We start from the raw sequence: 27,862 nt of genomic DNA on the forward strand, positions 1-27,862 counted from the left end.
TCATTTTTATTTTTATACCACATTTAAAGGGATGATTCGGAGTCATTTCAACCTAGGATTTAAGATTTTGGTTATTTCTAAGATTTTTTTCTCAAAATTAAACTCTAAATTAAGGCATTTTCATTTTTTTACTGCATTTAAAGGAATGATTCAGAGAAATTTCAACCTAGGATCTAAGATTTTGACAATTTCTAAGATTTTTTTCTCAAAAATAAAGAGACTGAGACCAGAGCGGGACCAGACTGGGACCAGACCGAGACTGAGACCAGAGCGGGACCAGAGCGGGACCAGACCGAAACCAGGCCGGGACCATCCCGGGACCAGACTGGAGGCTCAGAGCCCACGGCAGGGCCGGAGCTCAAAGCTGAGGCTCGGAGTCAAAGCTCGGAGTCCGCTCTGGTCCCAGTCTGGTCCGGGTCTCAGCTCTGATCTCAGTCCCGGTCTGGTCCCGGACCTGGATCAGTCCTGGTTCAGTCCGACATCTCAGTCACGGAAGTCACATAAACAGGAAACGGCCGTTATCTGTTTTTTCCATTTTTTATTTAAACACAAAATCGAAAACTGTAAAAAAAACAAATCATTATCTGTTTTTTCATTTTGGTTTGGAGACAAATAATGAAGAAAATAGTTGTTTTTTTGTTTTCTTATTTTTGGTTTTATATTGAAAAACGAATGATCGAATGATACACGAATTTTTAATAAAGGTTCATTTTTCCTTGTAAAGAAATGTGTTATTTACATTGGATCCATCCTTTAATTTACACTGTGATCAAATTTGTTGTACTGAAACAAGCTACTTCATCAACTTAATTAGTCCATGTCTTGCTTCTTGTTCAGAGTGTGTTGTTTGTTCGAGCTTCTTAATGGTGTGAAATGCCTGAGACTCTTAAGGTGTTGACATGAATACAGCCTGTTTAGTTAACTTAATGCATTTGTGTTAAGTAGAAGTTGGTAAATGTGAACTTTGTTGAGAAAAGCAAATATTATGAGTAAACGAGTCTCTGAGGACGGCCTTCCCAGATGTGAGTTTGACCTGAGAAAACAACAGGAGAAATAAGGTGATAAACTAAAGTCAACAACACTAGAGCTGAGACAGACACATTAACTTTGTATTCGATGGGAAAGTATTCACACTTTAAATACTTCCGTCTATCTCTATAAGAGCATTTGCACTCTCTGAAGCTTTTGTTTTGAGGTTAGTATATGGATCTTTTCTGGTGTAGTGCCACACGGGGGGTATTCCATCAAAGTGGCTTAACAAATTCAGCCTTATCCTGAAATCCTGAGCTGAATTTAACTCCATCTTCAGCTTAAGCCTCAAGTCGTTCCATGACAGAAATAAGCCCGGCTCTAACCAAAGCTAAACTCAGGACTTGGAATTTAAGATGCAGTTTGTGTTTGCTCGCAGTGACTCTGAAAAGGCCAGAGCAATGGAGCAACAACATCACGGAAAATGGGCCAAACATCCATCCATCCATTTTCTTCCGCTTATCCAGGGCCGGGTTGCAGGGGCAGCAGCCTAAGCAGAGACTCCCAGACTTCCTTCACCTCAGACACGTCCTCCAGCTCTTCCAGGTGGACCCTGAGGTGTTCCCAGCGTGTCCTGGGTCTTCCCCGGGGCCTCCTCCCGGTGGGACATGTCCGGAACACTTCTCGAGGGAGGCGCCCAGGAGGTATCCGGAACAGATGCCCAAGCCACCTCAACTGGCTCCTCTCGACGTGGAGGAGCAGCGACTCTACTTCGAGCTCCTTCCATGTGACTGAGCTCCTCACCCTGTGAGGAGCACCCAGCTACCCTGCGGAGCACTTGAATCCGCGATCTCGTCCTTTCGGTCATTACCCAGAGCTCATGACCATAGGTGAAGGTAGGAACGAAGACTGACCAGTAAATCGCACCATAACTGTCCGATACAGCGACCACATCTCTGCAGACGCTGCACCCATCCGCCTGTCAATCTCACATTCTGTCCTCCCCTCACACGTGAACAAGACCGCGAGATACTTGAACTCCTCCACTTGAGGCAAACATTTGATTTTATTTTGTTATGATCTGACTCAATGAGAGAGGAGCTACAGCTCACAGTCGCAGAGTTTGATTTGGGCCACGGAACTTTTCAGAGATCTTAGAAATGAGAAGAAAGACACGACCCCCCCTCTTCTCCTGTTCGTTCCCCCTCCTCTCCCGGTCACTCTGTAAACAGAGGAGGGTGGCTGCGTAGTGTGGACAGAGTCTGGTTAATACCCCTGGAGAATGAAGTTGCCTGACCACTTCCTGATGCGCGGTACTACTTGCAGAGCTTAAATTCCACTGTGTGTAAAAGTAAAGCTGTAACAGCCCTCTTCATATCTTCACATGTAACCTAATAAGACACGATAAAAAGCACGCCAAGGTGTTTGCAGTTTGACAGGGAGTGAGAGACGAGGAAATGAAGAGAGACAGACGTAATGATGAGTCCAAACCAGCGTCTGCCTGTGTGTAAAAGCTGCACAGCAAAAACTGGAGTTAAAATTTCAAGGTGAAATATTTTAGAGTTGTTTTTAACACAAAAAAGTGTTATTTTAACTATTTGAAAGTTAAATGGGGGTTCAACTTGGGGTTATTTACCAGAGTTGATATGATTGGAGTTAATTCAACTTCCACTAGTGTTAATTCAACTTCAGTTGGTGTTAATTTGGCACCTCCCACCCACCACTTCAAACTCCCGCGACAGAAGACCAGTTTGAACCAGTTTTGTACATAATTTCATCTTAAATTAACTAAAATAAAGTAAAAATAAAACATCTCTGTGTGTTGTTTAGCTAAATCAGGATAACCCTACAAAGTGTTATTCATTTACTCTCAAAATGTTAATATAACTCTTGATTTTGGGGTGAAACAGGAACTTTGGTCCAGTGTTACTTCATTAACATTGTCCAAAAATGTTTAATTAACTTTAGAACAGATTGGACTCATATAAACTGTAAGAAAATGTTAAAATTGATTCTGTGAGAGTCAATTTAACACTCCACTTTTTGCTGTGTGTTCTGCCCCTCACAACATCCACATGTGCAAGGTCATTTTAATGAAATAATGGCCATAGACATTTAAATGGTTTGTTTTCATAACTGCAGCAAACCTCAAGTGACACATGACTATAAAAGTCACTTTTTCCACTCACACAGAGACAGGTGTTCTAGGCTTTCGCTTGAGCTCAGTTCTTGGAATACCCACCTGCTTGTCTCCGTTTAGATGTTATTACTTTCCCCTGACAGTTCCACAGTACGCAATTAAATTTATGGAGATGAGAAGGTGACACCTCCAGGCCAAGTTTCAGGTCAGATCTGTGACCCCCCCTCATAGTCAGAGTGTGTTGGTAATAACATCTTGCAATGGAAATGGAAGGAAAACAAGATAGATTTTTGTTTTTTTGTTTAATGCCATGCTGTGGAACATTACAGGCAAAGCATTAACATCTTCAATCAAGCAGGTGACAGACACTTTTCCATAAAACTTAATTAATGCACCTTTAAAGAAAACCTATTGTGCTTGAGCCTGCTCTATAGTTATAATCTATGACACTGGTGGATCATTATGTACTGAAACCGAGAGGGGTCACAACAAACGCAAACGCCGCAACAAATACAAATGCGACAACACAACAAAAAGCCACAACAAACCAAAAAAAGCCACAACGGAAATGACCGCGGGACTCTATTTTAATGCAAACGCTGCAACAAATACAAACGCCACAACACAAACGCAAATGCCACAACACATTAAAAAGCCACAACACGGCAAAAAGCCACAACGGAAGTGACTGCGGGACTCTATTTTCCGACGGACCGATCAAGCGGCAAGTGAAGAAGAAGAACTACAACGTGAAACGAATAATGATAAAACAATGAATTACTTTTACTTACATTTGCATTTATGTTGGGACGTTTGTATTTGTTGCGGCGTTTGCATTAAAATAGAGTCTCGCGGTCATTTCTGTTGTGGCTTTTTTTGGTTTGTTGTGGCTTTTTGTTGTGTTGTCGCATTTGTATTTGTTGCGGCGTTTGCGTTTGTTGTGACCCCTCTCGGCTTCCTTAATTATGTTATAATCTGAACATCTTAAATCACAGTAGTCATCTAAAACATTCACTTAGTTTCATGTTAGAAAACTACAGTGTCCAATGGGAGCTGACGTCGCTCTAAACATCATCACAATGGATCGCTGCGGATCATGTAGAGAGGTTTTTTTTTAATTTATGTTTTGTTTTGTTGTTTTTTTTGTACAAGAATGACTACATGATGCTGCTAAATCGTATGTGTATCACCAACTGAGAAAATAAAATCAGTTCAGAGCTGTGGACATGTCCTGGTGGTGGTGAAAATATGGGCTGAAAGATGCACGAATTACTCCAAATACAACTTGGAGAGGATAAACGAGAAGAGGAAATAACTACCACAGGGTTAAAAGCTCGCAAAAGTAAATTTTGCTTTAAGATACTTTATCGCTGCTGTAATGAAACTTGTCCTTTGCATTTGACCCCATCCTTCAACACCCCTGAACAGACTGAGCAACTCACAATATTGACTGAAATGTACAATGCACATTTACAAGTTTCTCCGATTTAGTCCATTCATTTTAAATTTGCACTTTAGTATAGTGGGAGTGACACCAGGGAGTCTAGTGTCTTGCCCAAGAACACAACACTAAAGCAATAGTTAACCTCAAAAAGAACCAAGTCTGAAGAACCAGTCCAAAGCCAGGACTGAGCAGTGGGCACAGTGGTCCGATCCTCTCCTCATCCCCTGCTCTGCACCATTAACTAATTAATCTCCCATTGAATAAAGTTGCTAATTTGAGCGCAGAGCTGTGACCCGGGGAGCACGGGAAAAGGCTTTTGTCTTACACTAAATCTCATCAAAACAGACAGAGATAATCCTGTTACAGCTGATCAATGATCTCCTCCACAGAGCCGCTCTTACTCAGATGAGGACGCACTTTTCATACTCAATCTGCACCAGGAGAGACACGGAGACACGCTCGTCTTTTGCATTCTGAATATGGTGCTTTTTATCTAATAGTTGTCTATATGTTTATACATGGTGTTATCATGATGACACCAAATAATTTAATGTTCTTCTCTAATTTAGCAGCAGTTGTAGCAAAAGTATCATCCTGCCTATGTGTGATTAGAGGTTAAATGTCAAATAAATAATAAAATAATATCATTCTGCCCTACAGAGAGGACAGCATTACTAAATTATAGTTTCTAGTGAGATTATGGTAATTATGTAGACATACAAAAGTTAAAGTGTACCTTATTTATTGTCCATATTTGACCCATCCTTCAATGTCACTGGTGCATCTCCTCAGGAACACGAACCATCTCCAGATCTTGAGCTAGTCTTGGTATCTATTGTAAATATTTTGGGTTGATGGAGGAAACCAGTGCCATTGAAGGATGGACTAAATGTGGACAATAAATAAGGTACACTTTAACTTTTGAACGCCTACATAATTACCATAATCTCACTAGAAACTATAATTTAGTAGTGGTATCCGCTCTGAAGGGCAGAATGATATTATTTTATTATTTATTTGACATTTAACCTCTAATCACACATAGGCAGGATGATACTTTTGCTACAACTGCTGCTAAATTATAGTTTCTAGTGAGATTATGGTAATTATGTAGGCGTTCAAAAGTTAAAGTGTACCTTATTTATTGTCTGCATTTCACTCATCCTTCAATGTCACTGGTGCATCTCCTCAGGAACATGATCCATCTCCAGATCTTGAGCTAGTCTTGGTCTGGAGGATTTTATCTATTGTAAATATTTTGGGTTGATGGAGGAAACCAGTAGCTTGATTCATCAGATGGTTTGACTTCACCAGGGTATCCCCAGGTCTGACTAACTCAAGTTTAAGACTTTTTAAGACCTTTTGAAGACCACTTCAATGAAAATGAAGACCAGCATCGCACCCATTATGTGGGCGAAAAACACCAGAGTCAATTCTAATAATGACCAACCAACTACTAGTACTATATCTAGAAACTAAGAGCCACTGTGCATTAAACCTACACTTCCCCATGATCCATGCAGTGTCTTCCTCCACTTTCCTGATCATTTACTCATTGCTGCTGGCGTCAGAAACCAAAGTATTGTTTGCGCAAACTCCAAATTAGACATTCATCCACATTACATGTTGTTTTTATTTCCTCCCTCCATTTAACATTGCACTGCAGCAGTATACAAAAAAGTATACAAAAGAAATTTAAGACCTTTGTGAAAAAAATAAGAAACGACATTTAAGAATTTTTAAGGCCTTAATTTAAGAACATGAAATTTAAGACCCTGCGGCTGCTCTGTTCACGGAAACCGTCTGACTTTGCAGCTTAAGGATTCGTTCACTCGACGGTAGGCAGGTACTTTTTTTATTTAACGAATCACTGCTATTTGGTCGTGACATATGTAATGCGCCACTAACAGGGCAAACTGGTATATTTAACTTTTCTCAAATTCTGTAGGAAGAAGGGCAATAACGTCTTTCCCCTTGAAAAAATTCACCTAAGATTCTTTTTGTTCCAGTTTAAAATTCTCGATCTCAGGAATCGTTGCCAGCACAGAATGTATGGCTCTTCGCTGATTGGCTTGTGCCCCAAACTTGCGCTTCCGGAGTTTTTGCGAACCGTCCGATTCCTGACCTAGTCTCTGGAGAGAAATGAAATTGAGCGGAGGCACTAGGTGGTGCCAGCTTGACTAGGAAACCAGTGAGCTTGGAGGAAACCCAAAGGACATAAGGAGAACATACAAACACAAACGCCAACGCAACCAGGGAATCAAACATGGGACCTTCTTGCTTCATGTAGAGCCCTGGCAGAATCTATTTTGTCATGTGCACTCTGATTTTGGGACTACACATTATCAGTCTGGGATTATTCTCACCAAAGTGCTCAAGAAAAGTTCAAACAAATACTTGAAGCTGATTGGGGAAGCGTCACAAGTTGAGAAACTACACTTTGAGAGAAAAGCACAGACAGTTTGATGTACCTCTGTCTGTGTCGCCTTGTTTGTTTTGGTTTGTTTGGACACTTTCTCTGCCAACAGCGGATCAGACAGAGTATGCAAACTCCACATAGAAACTCTCAAGGGCCTGGGAGTTGAACCTGGGACCTTCTTGCTGCGATGCGAGAGTCTTGTTTAGTCACTGCTCTGCCAGAGTTATAAAATGTCTATATTTTAAACTAATAACTCACTAGAAGGTCTCACAAATAAAAAACATCATGGGTCATTATATCACTTCACAGAGACGGCATTTTATTAGTAAAGGATCCACAAATGTTCTAACCCAGAGTGGAGAGAGTTTGTGAAGAGGCGAGTCCCTGCAGAGGTCAGAGGTCATGAGGGTGAAGGGGCTGATGGGTCGTCTTTTTGTTCCTCTGTAAACACAAACGTCCCGGGACAGTGCTGCTGCTCCTGTGGTCCCACGCAAAGACGACGGCTCAGTCTATCACTCACTCTGATAAGGGAAGTCTTTTTCTTTAGCTGATACTGGCACCTTAACATAAGAGAAATAAATCAGCAAAGAAGGAAAAGTAAAGTGGATGAAAAAAGTAAAATCTTACATATCAACAGTGAGAGATTTTATTTCGTGTTGTCCTGTCACGATCTGCATGTACGTCTGAAATATACAGTTCTGACACGTGAGAGTGAATATCCTGTCCAGAGTAGGGCCAGTATTTCTATGCTTATTCTGTTCACTACTACATAAATGTGTGAATTGAGATTTTCTGTGCTCACAAAAATGAAAACAAAGCACAGAAACAGACTGAACGCTGCGTCTGATCTGCTGCGGCGCTCTCCTCCTGCACCCGGACTGAAACGAGCTACAAAAACACAGACAGACCCACCTATCTCACTAGAAATGTTGAAATGTTAAGACATGTTTTGTATCATTTCTAATCTTTTTGTAATGATTTTATTGACTATTTTGTTCCAATATTACTGGTTCAATTGAATGTTCAAAAGAAAAAGAAATGGGCTACATTTAATTTCCAAATAGGCAACTTATGGATCCTTTTATTGCTGCTTCAATTACTTGTTTTTCGTTGTTTAAAACTTGAGTAATACTGATTGTTCACTCAGTCAACAATCAAATATCCTCATTAATGTTCAATAAATCAAATACACCTTTATTTTGTGATTTATGAATAATGTCTATTGACTTGGGTCGCAAAGGTTTGTGATTTTTAAAATATGGGTGCCTAGAAAAAGTTTGGGAAAGTGCTGTAACCCATCCATACACAGGGGATTTTCACACTGATACTACGCACGGTGAGAACAAACTCTGCACAGAAACCCAGTATAGTAAACGTTATGAGTCCAGTGATATGTACTTTAATTAACTTTTACGTTAGGAGATTCTCATTGGAGTTTCAGCAAAAAGTTTAGAAGCTGGTAATATGATTCCTCTCCAACCACCAGGGCTGGGTACCATTAGAAATTGCTGATCCGATACATACCTCAATACATAGGCCACGATGCGATACATACCTCGATACATAGCCCATGATACGATACATACCTCGATACATAGCCCATGATACGATACATACCTCGATACATAGCCCATGATACGATACATACCTCGATACATAGCCCATGATACGATACATACCTCGATACATAGCCCATGATACGATACATACCTTGATACATAGACCATGATACGATACATACCTCGATACATAGCCCATGATACGATACATACCTCGAAACATAGCCCACGATATGAAACATATCTCGATACATAGGCCACGATGCGCTACATACCTCGATACATAGCCCACAATACAATACATACCTCGATACATAGCCCATGATACGATACATACCTCGATACATAGCCCACGATATGAAACATATCTCGATACATAGCCACAATACAATACATACCTCGATACATAGCCCACAATATGAAACATATCTCGATACATAGGCCACGATACAATACATACCTCGATACATAGCCCACGATATGAAACATATCTCGATACATAGGCCACGATACAATACATACCTCGATACGTAGCCCACGATACGAAACATATCTCGATACATAGCCCACGGTACGATATATAGGCCACGATACGATACATACCTCGATACAGTGCACTTTCAATTCGATACGATATATTTCAAATTGATTCGATACGGTTCAATAAATATAAAGGCTGAATCATGGCTGTGATACTAAAAGTCTTTGTTAAATCACTTCTTGTGCAAAGTTCATATGAAACACAAACATTTTAATCATCAAAACAGTGAATGTGTCAAATGTGTTGCGTAATCGAGTTTCCTTCCTCTGAACAAACAACAAAACTGTAGCACTGTATCAAAATAATTGAGTAAAATATACCAAAATATACTCTTGGTGATGTATCGATACAGCAGCCCAAGATATCGATACTGTATCATCACATTAAACGATACGATATATTGGTATTTTGTTATTTTTGCACACTTCTACCAACCGCTGCAAGACACTATCCACCTTGTCTATGAAAGTGCTTGAGTGAGTTATTGGTGACGGTTTGGCGGAGTTTTGAAAGCGTCCATTTAATCCAAAGCATTCCTGATCATTAAAATGTCTCTGTACTTGCAGTTATATCATAAAGTGTAGTCACCACGGTCAGTCAGCTGTTGTCTTCTTGTAAATATCACCGTTAGCCATATCTGACCTGCTGAGGGTCTGTCTGTGAAGCCCCGTAAGCCTCAGCGAGTGTTTTAATTGGCTCAAAGTGCAGGGACAGTAGCGGAACGTGAGGCTGTGAAGGCCGTGATCATTATGTTTAATGTGAGAGAGTCTCCGAGAAAACCACTGTCCTGTTCCTGAGCCAGTGAAAACAACACGAGCCGGACTGTAGCGTGTCCAGGGAATGTCCGAACTGACAGACAGAAAGACTTTGAAAGGGCTAAAGAGTGATAAAGAGAAGGAGATGACAGAGAAGAGAGAGAAACAGAGAACAGGTGATAAAGACAGAGAGAGTAGAGTTCATTTGTGAAGATTTAATTAAGCATCTTACATCTTAAACCACTAAAATTCACACATGTACACCGAAATCGGATTGAGAAATTTGTTTGCAAACTCCATAAAAGCAAAGAATCAGATGTGTGTGACTGCAAACCTCCGTTCAAACTGTTTCCCTTTCCAACAGAATTGAAAACTAGTGAAAGGTGAAGGCGAAGGGCAGGATTGATCCACAGGAAGGACCAAAAAGGAAACTTTTGACTGCCTAAATCATCCTGAGTTTGCAGCGAACATTTTGTATGTGGAGCGCCAACAAGTCTCTCGACAAGTCGAAGAAGAATTTGTTATTTTAAAGGCCAAAGTGAGACCAGGGCAGCCCGAGTCTCAAGAGTCTCACATGCCTTGGGTGTGTGCTGGAAAACTGGAGAAGTAATCACTGGTCACTGTGATTGTAAGGCTGGGTAAGTCATTTTTTGTTGAGAATTCTTGATTTTGTCTGCCAGATTTTATCATATTTATAAGAATCTTGCTTCTGATTTCAGACTTGGAGAAACTTGCAATCATGAAGCTGCAATCCTTTTCAAAGTGGAGACAGCTGTTTGAATTGGACTGACGGAGACTTCCTGTACAAGTGAGGCTTGCAGGTAACGTTGAAGCATTTTTATGTCTGGTCCTTAACTTTTTTTATACTGAACATTATTTTTCTTTAATCTAAATATCAGGGATTTGGGGATGCATGCATCAGTGATTTCAATATTATTTTAAAACTGTTCATAGTCGACATCCCCATGTCATCATTCACTATATTTTCCCCACATTTCGGCAGTCAGTTCCACCCTTTTCCCCCTAGTCAAAGCTGATGATAGCTGCATTACACCTCAATGTTGACAAGTGTTAAGGTTTAAGTCTCTGTTTAATCATAATATGTCTTATATTTTTTTGCAGGTGGAATAAAGTGTTTGGTAGCAATGCCCTTACTCAGCCAGTAGAAGAAATAGATTTTGTCCCCGGGAAATGCAGAGAATCTATCCCAAGATCTAATGCTTCGATGCCAAGAAAGAAAACCCCCCTTGCTGCTGTTAATGGTGATCACGCCTACATGCAAGCATACCATGGTTACTTAGAGCAACTCAAGCAGCTACAACCAAGAGCCTGCTTGTTCAAATGCATTCCAAAAGTTGATGCAGAGGAAACGGATACAGCATGCAGTCAGGACGACTATAATAGTAAGTGATAAAGAGGACATACCATATTAATAATGAAATGATAACTTTTACTCTCTTTTAATTAAGACTATTTTATTAAGTATTAAAGTACGGTGTATAACCAGACACACTTTTGAAAGAAAAACATTTTCTATTGTATTTTGTAATATACACTTTATTTAAATTGTGTTTAACCACGGATGGTCTTTGATGTCCTGCAGGGTCAGGCGCTCTTCAGGGTCCTCCTTCAAGCAGCCCCTCAGCAGGTCTCTGCATCCTGCATTCACACAGACAGGAGGTTAGAGTCAGGAACACTGTGTCAGTCAAAGTCAAATGTTTGGAGATGTGCAGTTACCTTGTGGAATACAGGTTGGAATAGGAACAACTCGCACTGAGCCGATGTTCTCCTCTTGAGACAGAGGAAGCCTCTTGAAGAGCATGACAAACAGCAGCACGCTCAGCTGCCACACCGTGGTGGGTCCTGCTGTGTAGCTTTGCCCACAGAAACACTCCGGAGAGGAGTAATCTAAAGTGCCTGAAAAACAAACCTATTTAGGAGAGTGCTGGTATATTTCAAGCAGTAAATGTACAATACATGGATCACTTCATCAGAAGTACTTTGTCAGGTACATTTGATCATTCATTAGCAACAGTACAATGTTTACCTTGTGGATCAGTAAACTCTTGTCCAGGTGTGAAAAAGGTGGCGCAACCAAAGTCTATGAACCTGGCTCTGGGGACGTCGGAGCCCGTCTCCAGCAGCACATTCTCAGGCTTGATGTCCCGATGAAAGATGCCTTTAGACTCCAGTTCGATAGCTTCATCCACCAACTGACGGAAAATGATCTGAAAGACATCATTGATGAGTGAAGTTCTCAGTAATTACTACTTTTAGAGAAGTCAGGTTTTAGACACTTACTTTGGCCATGTCGGGGCTCATGTCTACGTTTTCGAAATAGTCCACAAGGTCCAGGCAGGGCACTGGTCTCTCCAGCACCAACACAATGTCCTGGTAAAGCTCGTACCAGTCCAGCAGCTGTGGAGTCACTCTGGAGTCTGAGGAGGTGGGCCCTGCTCCTGCCCTAATCAGGAAGTAGACCTCCTTAGGAAGTCTGACTGGAACTCCATCCATCTCCTTTGAACCACACAATGAACAGTATTAATAATGATGGAGACATACTTGTACACTTAAAGATACAGAATATATTACTTACCACATCTATGAACGTCACCATAGTCCTTTTGATGAACTTGAGAGCCACCTGTAGAGTCAAAATGTGATGGCAGTGTTACTATTAAAAATCATTGTAAATGCTTTTCAAATCTAATCAATTAATGGCTGCTTTAGTTCTACTTAAACCAATAGATTCAAATACATTTGTAGACTTACTGGTAAGTTGTCCTCAATGCGAACCCCACTAAAGACTTTTCCAAAGCCTCCTTCCTGCAATATCTCAGCCCACGTGTACTTTTTGGAGAGCTCTGTAAAAGATTTTGATTTGAATTAAACAGCCTTTACCAACAGATTTCTAGATATGTAATAAATATTGTTACACTTACCATCTGCGCAGGTCGGGGTGGAGGCCGCTTGAGTTTCCTCCTCCATTTCCTCTATAAGATGTTGGGAGAATGAATGGTTTGTTAGTGTCACATTATTATCTGTCATTTTTTGATGCAGTTTGTGGTCACACTATTAGGTACATGGTAAATCTTACAGTAACAAAGAAACATTACAAGTTGGCCAATGCGGTTAAATGTGTAGGTTATATTACCTGTCGTTATCATCCAGATTCTCTTCAAACGTGAGAAGTGACGTTCTGACCAGCGCGTCCTTTCCTTTGGAGCATCATCTGTTTTGCTCTTCTTCCGTGGACTGCGCTGCTCCTCGTCCTCCTCCTCGCTGCACTGAGACTTTCTCTTAGTTTCAGTGTTTGGAGCCACAGAGGGACCAGAGCAGGCCAAGACTTCACTAGGCCCTGGTGTAGAACTGGAGGCATCGTTGCTACACCTTGGTGCTGGTCTTCTCGTATCCTCTGTGTCACTCAGCGTGTTGTAATCTGCTGGCCTTTCCAGTTTGATTTGCTCTATAAAATGTAGGGAGAATTAATGGTGTGCAGTTTCTTCTCATTTTTGCTGTCTGTAATTACTATTGATGTAGTTATTTAGTTTTGTGTTGCCTCTTACCTTCTAAGGGTCGCTTCTTTGCGTCAGAGCCACTCTCGTCCTCATCAGAGGATCTCAGTCTGGAACTGTCTGCTCAAGAAAAAAACATGACAAATATTTAAATATCAATACTTCAACATTTCATTTTTTAAAAGTTTGTTGTTAAGTAAAAGTAAAAGTACAGGGTGACACAGATACTAAGGTGAGCACCTGTTCCTCTTTTTACTGGTTCCATAAGAATGGTTGAATAAATAGTGAGATTTACTATATAATAAAAATCATAACTTTGTGGGAGTGCTGTCTCAGTGGGTTGTGGTGATGTGACCTATTGTTAATCCTCTATGTGTTTGAACATTGAAACTCATACAGCGCCAAAGCAGTTTTAACTCATAAACCTAAAATGGTGGGTTTAGCTACAGTCTGCCTAATGTTTTACAACAGTATCCTGCGCCTGGATCAAGTCGGAAAGTTCAGTAAATCAGAATAGGTCCAGAACAATCCATAATGATGCTTGTCTATAAACCAAGACAGAGCATCTTCAGGCCAAAACACCTGCCTTAAGGGCGGGACTTATCTAACTCAGCGCAGGACACTAGGAAATACTAGTTTTGGATTCTAGTTTCTGAGACCAGCACCATCAAACTGAAACTGAGTCTTCGAAACAAACTGATTTCAACAGTGTCTAGATAATTTTTGCTACTATTTGAGGTTGTCACTCTATTAGGCACATGATATATCTTACAATAACAAACACAGTTAGATAAACGTTAAAAGGTACAGAAAAACAACATTTCACATCTCGAAAACTTACCTTGAGTGGAATCCTTTTGTTCAGTTCGGCTTAGCGCACTGCCCATGGCGAATTTGTAGTTTTATACTAAAACTAAAGTGAACTGAACCAAATTTGTGGCTAGTACTTCGCTCAGATGCTAAAAGCTGATGGATTAAACGCTTGTAGCAAAGATAACACGATAACACGAAAGTCTAAACGCAGCCTGTCTGTCGTCTGTCTGTTTGTTTGTCTAAAATGTCCAAGCTTACATGTATTTAAGTTCTGAGATCAAGTTGTTGTCATGGCGACCTTAGTGATGTCATCACAGAACATTCTATTGTGACCTTTAGTGATGTTCTATTTAAATAAATAGATCTTTTTTTTTTTTGAAAAAACACAAATGACCGAGGCCACAGGTAAATATGTAAAATAAAAAGGGCAGAGACGTGACTTAAAATGTATAGCTAAAATTTTATTCTCAAGGAGCCAGGTGGAGGTCAAAATGATAAAATGGCCAAATTGATTGAAACTCATACAGCGCCAAAGCAGTTTTAACTCATAAAATTAAAATGGTGGGTTTAGCTACAGTCTGCCTAATGTTTTACAACAGTATCCTGCGCCTGAGTCAAGTAGGAGAGTTCAGTAAATCAGGATAGGTCCAGAACAATCCATAATGATGCTTGTCTATAAACCAAGACAGGGTATTTTCAGGCCAAAACACCTGCCTTAAGGGCGGGACTTATCTAACTCAGCGCAGGACACTAGGAAATACTAGTTTTGGATTCTAGTTTCTGAGACCAGCACCATCAGACTGAAACTGAGTCTTCGAAACAAACTGATTTCAACAGTTTCTAGATCATTTTTGCTACTATTTGAGGTTGTCACTCTATTAGGCGCATGATATATCTTACAATAACACAGTACAAACTGACCCATGTAGTTTAACTTATAAGTTACATTACCTGTCTTTTTGAGCCTTTTTTTCTGAAGTGCCATGGAATGGTTGGACTTGGCTGGTCTCTTCTTCGGAGCAGGATCTGTCCTGCTCCTCTTCGTCTGGCGGCTCTCTTCCTCCACCTCGATACATGGAGACCTTCTCTTGGTGGTTTGAAGGTTTCCACTGTTTGAAGGTGTGGAGGGATTAGTCCAGGGTAAGACTCCACTCGGCCCTGGTTGAGGACTGGACACATCGTTGTCACTCTCGGGTTTGTCAGGTGACAAGTTTGGTCCTGAAATTCACATAAAACTTTTATTAATGACAAATACAAAACTAGAACACAGTTGTAGTTAACAGTCGAACATGTACAACGTGTTGTCAGTACATTGTAGTCCAGTTTTAATGAGTCTGGTCTTTGTTGCAGACTTTGTTATTTGATGGTTGTGCTCAAATTGCAATTTCAATTAAATAGCAGTTTATTGTGCAGCCCGTTTAGCTTTTAAAGGTTTAGTGTGTTCATAGTTGCCCAAAATGAAATGGTTATTCAGTTACAATTTCACTGACAGTACCAGATTAACAGCACAGTATTCGCTTTTTTAATCCAGGTCACTTTAAATGGCTCTTGTTACTTGTCAAACTATTGTCATTAGTTTTGTCAAACTTATGGTGACCAGATTTTCAAAACTCAAGGAGTGGGAGACACCCGGGTCGGGACGGTTGGCATAAATAAACTGTGAAAAGAGCTCGTAACATTGTCCGTTCTCGACTCACTTGTGGGTCAGTTTTAATCTGAGGGACTCCTGTTGGTGCATTTTTTCTTTTATGGTTCAAGCTCTGTTTTCTGTATTTTAGTTTAACAAATGTCAATATATGCTCCTCTTTACTGTTGGCAGGGATCAGATTGGTCCAAAATATGGACACTTGGGACATTTCTTATATAAAACTGCAACAAATCACTGGTTTTGGATAAATCTGCTGGGACAGGGGACACAGGCTCAAAACTGGGACTGTCCCGGGTAAATAAGGACGTCTGGTCACACTAGTCTAACTATTGTTTACAGTTTAACCTCAACAACAAAAACCTTTCCAGTTTGAAGTTACTTTAACCTTTACTTATATTGTCTGGTCCCAAAAATCTTTGCCCAAAAAACAAATCAAACTGGTAAAGTCGTGTGTGTAGTTTCTTTGTGAAGCTAATGCTAATATCTTAAACTAGTCTGCTTCAAAAGTTAGATAAACGTTAAAAGTAGAGCCCGACCGATATGGATTTTGTTGTGACCGATATGAAACCGATATAATGGGAGTTGGAGCTGCCGATGGCCGATATAATCACCGATATATTTAGTGATGTAAAAATTCACTGTAAATCTTGAATTGATTAAAAAACTTAGGTTTGGCTCTAGTGGATTCTAAATTGGGTTTATTTAGGCAACATTTATTGTTATTTTGACTCTTTACATCATATTTACATACAGTAGATTGGCCTAATGGCATTTTTGCATCACATTCTAGCTACTGTTACTGTCACTGCTAGTGATGGGTATTCCAGTTTTTTTTGGAGAACCGGCTCTCGGCTCACTAAAGCAACTGGCTCTTTCGGCTCCCAAACGACTCTTGAGATGGTTTTGTTGCAAGCAGGACTAAACCAGAACTGAACCAAGACTGAGTGTCGGGACTCGGTTTCTATCTCTCTCCTTCACTTAAGCCCAAGTTTAGTCCTGGTTTATTCATTTTATGCTGAACTGCAGCCAAATATGCACTTATTTTATCCTATGCACACGCAGATTTCTGAAAGTTTCATTTTCAGCCGTTGCTGCTGTCAAACTACGGGTCTACAAGCGGCATGAAGAGAAAAAGTGAGAAAAAGAGAAAACACGGCTCCCAATAAGAAGCAGGCTCCCGTTGTTCGCTTCAAAGAGCCGGATCTAAGAGCCGCTTCGATCACGCGAGTGAAGTGACGTCACTCTGGTGGTGTGTTCAGGGACAGTACGGACACAGACACAGACAAATTACACCGTAGATAAATACTGATGCGGAGCCACATATTAGGACATTTATCTGTCTGTAAATTGGATTAACCCTTATATTGTGTTAGGGTCAAAATTGACCCGTTTTCAAGTTTAGGTATGTAAAAACTGCTTTTTTGTACCGGAATGAGGCTTCATCTAATCCTCAGACACAACTATTTTAACGCAACAAAATCAATTTTCACCATTTTAGTAAATTGTAAAGGTCTGAAAAAAAAAAAGTGACATCTGTGGTGTTACGGGTCAAAAATGACCCGGCAGAGAATAGTGGCTGTTTTATGCATCACTTACAAGCTGTAGGCTGCTCTGTGGATCAAATATGGCTCAGTGTGTCCCACAACACACACACACACACACACACACACACACACACACAGACACACACACACACACGCACACACACACACACACACACACACACACACAAAAAGGTCGTCTTCACCCACGTGAACTCTTCTCTTTCTTGCAGCACATTGATAAATTTTGAATCTAAAATAAACATTGTCATATATAAACAGGGTTTTAGTGAGATATTATCAGCTGTATCTGTTGCAGCATCAGTCAACATGAGCAGGTTCACTGTTTATGAGGCGCTGGATCAGATCTTTGGTCATGACAGTGATTCTGAAGACAGAGAGGAAAGTGAAGCTGAGGAAGATGTATCTGAGGATGAGGATGAGGGCACAGACTGAATAAAAGAAGTGGACTAAGTGAGTGTGACGTCACCCACAGCGTTTGGCGCTTGAATCTAGAGCCAGGTTATATGTTATGAATAGGATTTTTTGGACGGACAAAACAGCCAAAAAAAAAAAAAAAATCAGGATCATGTGTCGCAGGTTAATACGTATATTTTAAGACCAAAATGACGAGGTTCACAGCAGCAGGTACAGAGAGAAGGACGACAAGATCCTAACATAAGTCAATTGGAGCCAGAGTCAGAAGGAGCCTGGAAGAGCCTCCTGGAGAACTTTCTATTTTGGAACGCGGTGGCTACAGCGTTAGTTATGTCCATTCATATATACGTCTGTGGATGAGGATGAGGTTCAGTATGACCCTGAACAAGAGCACACATGTGGTGAGGAGAACCCAGATGTCACAAAGACTGAAAGAGACGTCTTCAAGTCAAGAAAAAGTGACAGTTCATGGTCACCAAGCCTCTTCACACCCAATATAATTATACTTATATAAATTAGATTTATATTATATGTATTATATATAAAATTATTATGATTATAGTATAATTATATAATATAATTACAAATTTTATCACTATAGGAAATATAATTAGTGAATTTAAGCAGTTTTTGTAATCAAAAACGAGTGGTATATTTTAAGATAAAAGGTCTGTGCAGCCAAAAAAAAAATAAAAATGTTTCCATGGATATGAACACATACTAAGTTAGTTATGAGGGGAAAAACAATATTGGATGATATCTAGTGTTTTTAAGTATTTTCAGGCTGAGTTAAATCACGGGTCAAATTTGACCCGGTAATACTAAAGACGCGTGTAGCTTTCTAACACAATACAAGGGTTAAAACCACAATGCATGCTCAAAAATATCACTTACTACACTCAAAAGGTATTATTTCTTCAATAACACAAGGCAAATATCTTACTACTCTCAAAAAGTATCGTTTAACTTCGATAACACAAGGTAAATATCTTACTACACTCAAAAAGTATTCTTTAACTTTAAGAAACACCATACAGGTAACTTTAACAACTCTTAAAGTATCACCTGGGGAACACTTACAACTTCACTTAGCTTTAGAAACCACTCTATGAAATGCTCTATACTCTGTCTGACAACCTTTGCCCAAAACACACTTTTAGCAGTGCCTCAAAGAATTTAACCAGATTTAGTTTTATAACAAAAACATTGCAAATATTAATTTATCCTTAGCAGTGCCTCAAGACCTCTAATCAAATTTAGCTTTGCATCAAAAACATTGCATTAGAAAATTTCCCCAAACATTGCATTTCTGTAAGTAACTCACCTAGGATGACTTGACTTGCCCGTGGTAAATATATATGTATAATAATTAAAGGGAGAGACTCAACAAAAGATCCCAACAAGTGATTTGTCTTTGTCTTATTTTTCTGCTTTTTATTGTTTTATGCGCTACTCGGGTGACTGGTGGTTACTCTTTATATTCGTGATCACTCAGGGTTTTTAGGCCCGGAGTGCCCACGGCAGAGCACTTATAACCAACTCACCCTGTAGCCGCTACCTTTTTACCAGAAAGCTCATACAAAAATAATTAGGACAAATCACTTTGCAAGTACCCTTTTGGAGAAATTACCCTGTGACCAGGAAAGCTATAAAGCACAGCCTAGTCCGAATTTAGAGATTCTGAACTCCTAAGCCAAGTTACAGCCGGAGGGCCAACACCAACCAAAATCAGGATCTGAGTTATTATGCAGAATTTTCAATATTTATCTAAGGTCACAGAACTCCACCCAGGTACATGCAAAGCGATCTGTACGTCACATATAGCACACATTTCTTCTTTTTTCTTTTTCAAATACAGACAACAATCTTAGAAACCACAATCTTCACCACTCTGGCCCCCCTACGCATCTCTCCCCAGCCAGGTGTGAAGTTACTGCCACTTCGCGTTGTCCAAAGAGCCGGTTAGGCCTCCCACACCGCACAACCTATAAGTTTCGTACATCAGTGTCAAGTAAAGGTCAACTGTCAAAAGAACAAAAGGCCCTTATCTTTTCTGCACACAAACATAACGGTTACAGAAATTATTGCAAAATAACCTAAACTTAAAAATTAAATGGAAAAAATTTAAGCAAATCAACATAAAAGAAACAAATCAAATTAAATCAAAGCAAAACAAGTGACTCATGGCAATATAAATCACAAAAACACTTCTAATATCTAAATCAAACACTCTTAATCTCTAATGCTCTAACAGTTATTCATTTATCAAAATAAAACATCATGAACATCTTTGTCTGAATTCAGTAGCCCTTTTAGTGGGGTTTACGCCAAAACCTTCATCTTTTTAGCCCACCCAAGTGAGCTCTCCTGAGGCCGAGGGGGGGTTCGCGACAAGCACTTACTTTAAAGCTGCTGCCGTCCGTAGCCATGCACCGATCCCTTCTATATGCAAATCTTTCCTGTTAAAATACGGTCAACAGAAAGTTGCTCCCCGTGCTCACCCCGCCGCCATGATCCAAGGCCTTACACTCAGCAGGTGAGCGCGCTCATATATAGGCCACACCACACCCACCGTGCCACCCCCAGACACCGCAGTGTAGTGCACAGAGTTAAAGCGTGTGCACACCAGTCACGTGAGGAAACCAACAGAAAACCCACGAATGGCTCCTACAAATACGTTTGACATTTTTTGGTTGTATTCAATTGCACTGATTAAAAATCTTGTTTGTGTTCAGAAAATTAAGAATCCATATTTAGAAAAGCCATATTTAAATTAATAAGAACAAATAAAATCTAACTGAAAATCATGAAGAAAATATAATACAAAAATACACAAAAAACTTGATCTAATAAATAAACAAAATTTAAAATCAAAATAAAATTAAAACATTTAAAAGGTTTTTTATAATGTCATTGGGACTATCAGTGTTAGAACCACCCAGCAGTAGTCACTTTTTGCCATATTGAAAGTACTACTATCCCTCCTGCTTGTTGTACATTATACAATTTGTTACATAGTGTTCAAAGGACGCTGCTTAATTCTTTATCCCCAGGCTATAGCACTTTGGGTTTTAGACTGGTCCGAGGAGTCACAGGTTTGAAGTCCCCTTTTCTTGTCCCTGGGGAGTCCTGTATGTCCCCAAACAGAGGGTCACTTGCAATCTTCACTTGTCTCTCGACAAACTTTACAATATCGTTGAATGTGGCTCTACGAGAAAACCTTTCCTGAATATCACAGGCCACATTCCTCCAGTGGTCCCTGAGCTTATATGGCAACTTCTTAATGATTGTTTGCATGTTGGTAGGAACATTCAGGTCTTCCACACAGTCTCCCATAGAATTACAGCACTCACGGAGCAACAAACCGTAGGCCCGAAGCGCCTCCACATCCTCACCTTTCACCACAGGCCAGGCCAGCACCTTCCCCATATATGCAGATGCCACTTTGAATGGGTCCCCAAAATGTTCTTGAAGCAGACTCTTAGCTTGAACGTAACCACAAGCAGGAGGCAGGTGTTGACAGCTTCGGACCAAATCCCTGGGCTGACCTCGAGTATACTGTTCAAGGTAATATAAACGGTCTTTGTGGTTTTGAGTTTTGGCTTCAATATTGTGCTCAAAAGCGCTGATGAAGGTTTGATATTGTAAAGGATCTCCGTCGAAGGCATGCAAGTCCCTTTTGGGCAGGAGAAAGAGTGACTGTTGCTCAACCAACAAGGATGTGATCTCATTTTGTTTCTCCAGAACCGTAAGTAAACGCTGATCAGAAGTGTTCTCTGTCATATATTTTACCTGACTTGGATCATTTTCCGACCCCGGATAAGCGGAAGAAAATGGAATGGATCATTTTGTTATTTACTCATCAACATTTTAGAACTCAGCTGTACTTGCTGAATAATTCAGCTGTTCTTCACAAACTACCACTTGCCTGGTTTACAATTATGTTTACATTTTTCCCCATGTATTATACCACCAAACAGTTGCAATTTGAAAATCTGAAACCATGTCATATGCCCTTTGAGGATGCAGAAATGGTACTTTTCCTTTTCAATGACATTCAGGGTTAGAACTCATTACAATACATTACTCATTATACAGTATTCTCTGAGAAGCTTGGTTACCCTTACTGCTCTGTTCATCAGCTGCTTCTAAGTGGCTAAATCTCTCACCAGTCTATATATGACCCAGTGCCAAACTTGAATATCAACAAACCTTCAGAGACACATGTTTATGTTTATGTTTATTTATTTCGGACAGTAATACATAGAACATAAATTAAAAAACAAAAACAAAAAACTAAATAATAAAAAAAAGACAAAAACGTAAATACATAGATAACACAAAAAGTAACTATTTCTATTCTATAATAACAGGCAAAATAAATGTTACGCAGAATTTTAATGTGTCCGAAAAAGGAGTGGGAGGAAGTAAATACTTATTTAACCCCACCCCTTTTTTCTACAGTCCCAAATTAACGAAGAACAAATAGACTTCTCATTTCCTGTACATTATAAGCAATAATTGCACAGTACCTCCATTGCATTACAATCTAACAGACAACAACAAATATATGTATATTATGTACACAGATATAGTACACATCATATACACAGATATAATATATACATACCTACATACACATCACATACCCATGCATACCTATATATATATATATACATATATACACCCATATACATACACATACATATACATGCACACATATACCCTAAGCACTCATTTCTTCCGCACAGTATTTTGAAATAATTAATTTTTTAATTGCCCTTTTGAATACATGTATATTCGAACAAAGTTTTAATTCTATTTTCAAGTTGTTCCATAATTTTACCCCACAAACAGAGACACAAAAACATCTTTACACAGTTTATTCTGAGGTCCCACAAACATTATCGACGTGAGGCCATGCTGCCTCTGACAGATGCATTAGCTGCCCTCTCACGCTCTTTGGATAACTCCATCTCAATCTTCACTTGGATTTTCTCCCAGTTCACTTCAATCAGTTCTGCGTACTGAAGAAATCTCTTGTTAGATTCTTTTCTGCCAAACCTCTGGAGAAACTTCTCTCTGAATGCCAGCACAGTGTCCACATGGGTCTTGTGTTTGACTGCTAGTTCCAGTGCCCTTTCCCAGTTGAACAGGTCAATGTTGATCTGTATAGCCTGATAAATAAGCCCGGCTTGTAACAGAACTGCTTCAGCCTCCTGGACCTGACCACTGAAAAGCAGCATATGGGCAAGAGAGGACTCTTTAGATGCCTGCTCCTTTATGAAGTGAATGTACTGCACACGAGGTAAGTCTCCAATAGCAGCATAGGCCATCTCTGCTGTTGTTAACTCTTTACTAGCCATAGTCATTCCAGCAAGACATGCCCACAAAGACTGGTCTTTGGCGAAGCGACACAAGTGCAGTGCATCCTCCCAGCGAGAAGAGGAGCTGTAGTCATGGAGAATGGCTGGATAAGGTGGAACAGTGCTGTACACCAAAGAACCATCCCCTTGGCGCAATGTCACCTTGGTGCCCACATAGCTCAAAATATGTGGTGCCCGGGCAAACTCACTTGCATCTTTAACATAAAGTGTGTGCGGTAAAAGGTCCTTATCAACAAACACCACACTTGGGTAGTACCACACCGTAAAACTGATTGTCTTGAATACCGCACAAGATGTTAGAAGAATCATTCCATTGCATACAGTGAACCATACTACCGATTTTGCAAATTTTGGGTTGTCGTCCATGATGTACAGAGGTCAGGTAAAGGTCACGGTTCTTGTCTATGAAATGCGATTTTTGCGCTCCTTTCAAGGGGCCGCACTGGTCCAGGGCAACATCCACCACCTCCATCTTATGAGTCAATGGTTTACCATCACCAAAGGCTTTCCCCGTCAGGGCATCAAAGAGATATATGACTTTCTCATCACTTTTATCTCGAAGAGCAATTGTGTCGTTGCTAAGAGAGATGCCATGAGCATTGAGAATATCAGCCCTCATCCCAGGAAATTTTGGAGAACATATAAGTCGACCCTCATATGAGAATATATACAAGCCCGCTCCATCCACAAGCAGAAAATGTTTCTCTGTTTGAACAATAAGGCTGACATTTCCCTCTTTCAGGTCAAAGATGAGAGGAGTATTCCAGTTTTTTGAACTGTAAACATAGCACTGGAGTGAGGTGGCAACAACAAGATGCCCAAATGCCAGTGAGGCTTTTATGACCCGATCCCTGAACTCTAACACATCCACTGCCTCATCGATCACATTTAGCACCTGCATGGTTCTTCTCTTGGTGAGGGTGATCACAAAATTCTTCCACTCCCAGTGCTGCTCCACAATGTGAGCAAAGATGACATGTCCATTACCACAGGAACCAGCCATTTGGGTGCCATCTGCAGACCAGGCCAGGCTAAACACACTTCCAGTGTTGGGCTTCTCCAAGGCATAGGACCATCCAGTTTTATCACAAAGTCGTAGTGTGTTGAAGGAGCCCATGGCAAACACCTCTCCATCGGGAGCCCAGGACAAAGAGGTGACTGGGTAATCATGGGGAGATGATGTGTAAAGCAACTGACCAAAGCTGTCCCACACCTTATATTTACAATCTTCCCCCCCTGATATTATCAAGTCATTGACTGAATTCCAATCAACTTTTAAAATAAGGCCATCATGAGCTTTCCACTGTATGACTTTAGCACTGGGCTGCAATGGCTTAATAATGAGCTGCCTTCCTGATGTGTACAGAATTCTGTCTGAGTCAGGGCCCCAAGCAACAGAATACACTGGGGAACCTTGGCTAGCAAGTGTAGATCGCAGCATTCCACTCTTGGACCAAATCTTGATTTGGCCATCCTCCCCAGCTGTAATTAGAGCACTACCATCACAGTTCCATCTTCCAGATAGCACAGCTCCATTGTGTGCATCTACACTCTTTTCAATGAGCCCACTTTTAGAAACTAAGTGGAATTTTCCATCGGTACTAGTAAGAACGAATATGTCAGCTTGGTTCTGTTTCTTGGAGCCCAGAGTTTTAGGAAACCAGTGGAGTTCAATCGGATATAAGTCATCTGGAAGCTTGGCAACCAAACTAGTCTCACTAGTTAGCAGGTTCCACTTCAGAATCTGGTGATCTTCACTGCAGGAGTACACTTCATCTGCTGAAGTCCAGCCAACACAACTCACAAGTTCTTTATGTTTTGGCTCCTTTAACAGTGATGTTTTTAGTCTCATGTTGAATACTGATGGATCCTTCAGTAATCACAGAATCAGTGATTGGCATGCCAATGTGCTGAAAGATGAAATAAACAGTGTCAGTTGCTACGGTACATTATCGGTTGCTAATGCAAAACTTTAGGTGTCCCTTATTGAACTTTTAATCCTTTTCACTTTTGCTTTTCTTTCATCTTAAAGCTTTTCCACTTTATGTTCCAAGGCTTTGGGAGTGAGTTTTGATTGCCTCTTAATTGTTTCATTTCCAACATTTGACCTGGAATCAGTCTCCATTTTCATTCACAAAGTCACAATAATCACAAAAGTCTGCACTCACACAACACAGCGCTTTATTTTTATTTTCTCATTTACTTTTATTATTTTTTTTATTATTTTATGTTTTATTAAAACGGTACAAGTTGCTGAAAGAAATCTTATTCCCCCTAACTATCCACCGGCGCTAAGCTAACTCAACCCTAGTCTTCTGCACGTACTAGCGGTGTGTTGTTATGTACCTCGGATATACCGATAGACTGGAACCAGACAAACTGTCTCAGAACCAGAACTACGGCGGCACTCCCAAGCGCAATGCTTCACCCGCTTGACGCACAAGCGAAGCCCTAACCGGGTCCCAGAACAACGCGAAAGTGCTTCACCTTATGTGAAAGCACCACTAAAGCCTAGCCGGGGAATATGATTAACAATCAATCCAAATATTTACAACAACATGCAGTACCTTTAATCAAAGTGGCTGTGACGTCGTGTAGCGCAGCAAATTTGTGAATGAATGGGCTCACGAGAAATCCATGCGCGTTCACGTCTATTGTTCACAACTCCGAAAGCGATCCAAAACATCCAGATAGTAGCACGACAATACGATGAAATCCACGCTTCAACAACGTTTCTGTTGACAAAGTATTGCGGCGTATGTAGCCCAATGCTTATCCCACACGCCGCGGCGGGCTAAGACACGGGGTAAAACACTGTGGACGCGTAACTCGGAACAAATGCATATACACGGTACTTGTTTGTCATAGTAGGCATACGCGTTAGAGCACTGTTGAAGAATTCCAGGGCTATTTTACGCAACCTGCAACTCACTACCTTTTTCTAATCACTCTAGTAACCCTCAGAAAATCACTCAGCTTTAAAACACAATGCAAACAACACTCAAAAATATCACATAGCTTTAAATGAACATAATGTAGAGAGTCTAAGCTTTATAACGAGATATAACAAACCCACGTGAAATATCGGCCCATATCAGCAAGCATATCGGCCGATAGCCGATATGTCTCCAGTTGCCCATATTGGCCGATAATATCGGCCAGCCGATATATCAGGCTATAGTTAAAAGGTACAGAAAAACAACACTTCACATCTCAAAAACTTACCTTGAGTGGGATCCTTTTGTTCAGTTCGGCTTAGCGCACTAAAGTGAACTGAACCAAATCTGTGGCTAGTACTTCGCTCAGATGCTAAAAGCTGATGGATTAAACGCTTGTAGCAAAGATAACACGATAACACGAAAGTCTAAACGCAGCCTGTCTGTCGTCTGTCTGTTTGTCTAAAATGTCCAAGCTTACATGTATTTAAGTTCTGAGGTCAAGTTGTTGTCATGGCGACCTTAGTGATGTCATCACAGAACATTCTGTTGTGACCTTTAGTGATGTTCTATTTAAATAAATAGATGTTTTTAAAAAAAAACAAAACACAAATGACCGAGGCCACAGGTAAATATGTAAAATAAAAAGGACAGAGACGTGACTTTAAATGTATAGTTAAAATTTATTAAAGACTAAAAGAGGGGCAAGTAGAAATGTACAATATTTTATTCTCAAGGAGCCAGGTGGACAAGAATAAACAAGAACAAGAATAAAGCCTTGCATTCCCTGGGCGGTGGAACCAAATCTGAAAAAAACTGAAATAAAAGTTACAACTTATTAACCAAACAAGGACGACTTGAGAGAGGAGCCCAAGCCCCCAGGCTCCAAAATGGCCGCCCATTCAAGTTAATGGGCTGAGCTCAATGGCTCATGATTCCAGATTTGCCTTTAGCCCGGCGAGGTTCTTCCGGTGGCTGTGGGCCGACCGGGCATGCGCAGTAGGGTCTTTTTTCCTGCAGGCACACGCCAATGCACACAAGCGCACGCACGTAGCGCGAGCTCGTGTACCACGTGATCGCTTCGACCAATCAGAGCAAGAGGAGCTAGAGCGGAGCAGAGCAGAGCCGATTGTCAAAAGTTTTTTAAGACAACTGAAGATTTTGAGCTGAGCAAAAGTTTATGATCTAAAAATAGGTAAAAATCGCCACACAATCCGACATTTTTGAAAGTTGTAGGTCCCTGTCAGCTGAACACGATCAGTTTGTGATTACATTGCCTCTATGAGAAAAATCTTCTCTCGGCCCAGGGGATTTTTTCCGCTGTAGAACCAGTGAGTGTCACTACGTCAACTCGAGGCAGCTACAAGCAGCAACACCCTCCAGTTATTTTAATAGATCCATGGGGCAGCCCCACCCAGAACAAAACAGAACGTGCTACCATCCAATCACATCTAAATAATTTAAATCCCAAAGTGCAAATAAAAAAGTACGGGCTAAACCCCTCTCAAGTACGACCCAGGAACTTGAACTAGAACTGAAACTAAAAGCTCAAAGCCCAGGGACGGCAACGATAAAACAGATGTTATTTAAATGGTGCAATAGAGCTAAAATACCAACTATACTACACAAACCAAAACTGTAAAATAAAACAAAACACAACAAAACAAAACAGTAGCAGATCAAAATCCTACGATAAAAGGACAGATTACTGTTAAACCCAAGGATTAAAACCATGTTAAAAACCCTGATTTAAAAGA

At 40.4% G+C, this 27,862-nt stretch overlaps 1 protein-coding gene and 1 pseudogene across 1 annotated transcript; both read right to left on the bottom strand.

Annotated features, from left to right (window-relative positions):
- Positions 1 to 7,372: 7,372 nt before the first annotated feature.
- On the bottom strand, positions 7,373 to 14,229 carry LOC129411819 (serine/threonine-protein kinase pim-2-like). The gene is made up of 11 exons (XM_055163916.1): positions 14,184 to 14,229; positions 13,394 to 13,462; positions 12,982 to 13,293; positions 12,770 to 12,820; positions 12,600 to 12,691; positions 12,424 to 12,471; positions 12,129 to 12,344; positions 11,875 to 12,055; positions 11,565 to 11,744; positions 11,405 to 11,486; positions 7,373 to 7,532 (listed from the first exon to the last, which is right to left on the bottom strand). Exons 1-11 carry the CDS (start codon positions 14,227 to 14,229, stop codon positions 7,373 to 7,375), a joined length of 1,437 nt encoding a protein of 478 aa, XP_055019891.1.
- Positions 14,230 to 22,686: 8,457 nt separating this feature from the next.
- On the bottom strand, positions 22,687 to 25,055 carry LOC129411859 (intraflagellar transport protein 80 homolog; annotated as a pseudogene).
- Positions 25,056 to 27,862: the final 2,807 nt, after the last annotated feature.

This window comes from Boleophthalmus pectinirostris, unplaced genomic scaffold (genome assembly GCF_026225935.1).
Source record: "Boleophthalmus pectinirostris isolate CB_2022bp ecotype Guang Dong unplaced genomic scaffold, ASM2622593v1 HiC_scaffold_6, whole genome shotgun sequence".
Lineage (NCBI taxonomy): Eukaryota > Metazoa > Chordata > Actinopteri > Gobiiformes > Gobiidae > Boleophthalmus > Boleophthalmus pectinirostris.